Source organism: Myotis davidii, unplaced genomic scaffold (genome assembly GCF_000327345.1).
Source record: "Myotis davidii unplaced genomic scaffold, ASM32734v1 scaffold212, whole genome shotgun sequence".
Classification (NCBI taxonomy): Eukaryota; Metazoa; Chordata; class Mammalia; order Chiroptera; family Vespertilionidae; genus Myotis; species Myotis davidii.
Genome location: NW_006283435.1, coordinates 196037 through 197559, shown reverse-complemented (window position 1 = coordinate 197559; position 1523 = coordinate 196037). Strand labels below are relative to the sequence as shown.

The following is a 1523-nucleotide window of genomic DNA, read 5'->3' as shown; positions in this document are numbered from 1 at the left end:
CTGGGCTGGAGTGAGGGGGTGCTGCGGGGCTAAGGGGCTGAAGGGAAATTCTCCAGGGAGGTGGGGCTGGATTCTCGGGGTGCAGAGGCCAGGGAGAGGAGCTCAGTGCTGTGACTGCTGGGTCTGAAACAGAAAGGACTGGGGGTTCAGACATCTGTCTAGGTCTGAGAAGAGGAGGGGGCTGAGGACTTAGCCTCCTGGGTCTGAATGAGGAGGGGGAGGATGTCTGGATCCTGCATACAAGTATGAGAGGGCTGGGGGCCCGGACTTTCGGACTGAGGGAGGATGGTGGGAAAGGGAAGGGGGGGCTGCTGCCAGTAACCCCCAATAGAAGACAGGCAAGTCTTGGTTAGGACACCTGAGGGCGGGTCAGCCCCGCCCGCTGTCCCCTGAGAGGGTGGGATCTGGGCAGGCAGGTTTGGGAGGCACCGTGACCTGGTTTCCCCTTCCCCTGGGGGCAACCGGACCAGCCTGACAGAACCCAGGAGGCTTGCCGCAATAGGGCTGATGGGGACAGACTTCAGGCAGGACCGACGAAGGGCTCCGGGGAAATTTTAACGCGGTGACGGTTCCCTACCGGCGCTCCACCGCCCATCCGTTGCCCTTCCTCCATCCCATGACCCAAGCAGAAAGCAGTAGGGCTCCATGCATTTATTGCAAAACCACCCATTGGATCTGAAGAAACCCAGACCCTCCCCTGGACTTCACCCAGATGGTCCAGGTCAGGATTCAAACCCGGGACCCGCCCAAAGCAGGGCCGCAAGGGGCGGGACCGGACCCTTCCTGCTCGCCAATGGGGGAAAGCTATAGCACCCCTGACATCTCGGGGGCGGGGACTCTGACAAAGGAGGAGGCGGGGCCACACAGGCTGGAGTCCAGCAGAGACCTCTCATTGGGCAAAGTTCTGAGGGGCGGGGCTATTGCCAGCCTGGGGTTGAGCCAACAGGTGGTGCTGTTGCACAAGGTGGTAGTTCTTGCTGAAGTCTTAGAGCTGGAACCAGGAGGCTATAAGTGTCTTCCTGCTCCATCCCAAGCGGGCGGAGCCTAAGTATCCAGAAGGCTTCTCTCCAGGACAGCTGAGGGCACAGGTGGAGACCTTGGAGGCTGGACCCCCCCACCCTGTGCCCCACCCCCCGTCATCCAAGGCACGAGGACTCAGTATTCCTCCATCGTCTTTCTGATCCAACGCACGTAGTGGCAAACGCTACTATAGACGGCGGGGCGCCGAGGTCGGGAGCAGGGCTCTGAGCCCCCAGACACCACACCAGCCAGAGCCCCATGGCAAACCAGGGGGCCCCCAGAGTCGCCCTGTGCGTGGGAGAAGAGCAACAAAACGGTTAGTAGGCCCATCTCATGACTAGTATGACATCACACAGACGACCCCCTTTCCACTCCCCTGACACCCAGACATCCAGGTCTCCAGGCCCTCCTCCCTCAGACCCAGGAGGAAAAGCTCACAGCCGTGACCCCTCCCTGGGACCTAGCATTCTGGGCCCCTAGCACCCTCTTCCCCCAGGACTTAG

At 61.2% G+C, this 1523-nt stretch overlaps 1 protein-coding gene across 1 annotated transcript in view; it reads right to left on the bottom strand.

Annotated features, from left to right (window-relative positions):
* Positions 1-451: 451 nt before the first annotated feature.
* The window catches only part of KLK9 (kallikrein related peptidase 9), a 3901-nt gene continuing 2829 nt past the window's right edge, over positions 452-1523 (bottom strand). Inside the window, exon 4 of the mRNA XM_015563670.1 lies at positions 452-1308. Within this exon, the coding sequence (XP_015419156.1) occupies positions 1156-1308 (153 nt within the window). The 3' untranslated portion in view covers positions 452-1155. The remainder of the gene's footprint in view (positions 1309-1523) is intronic.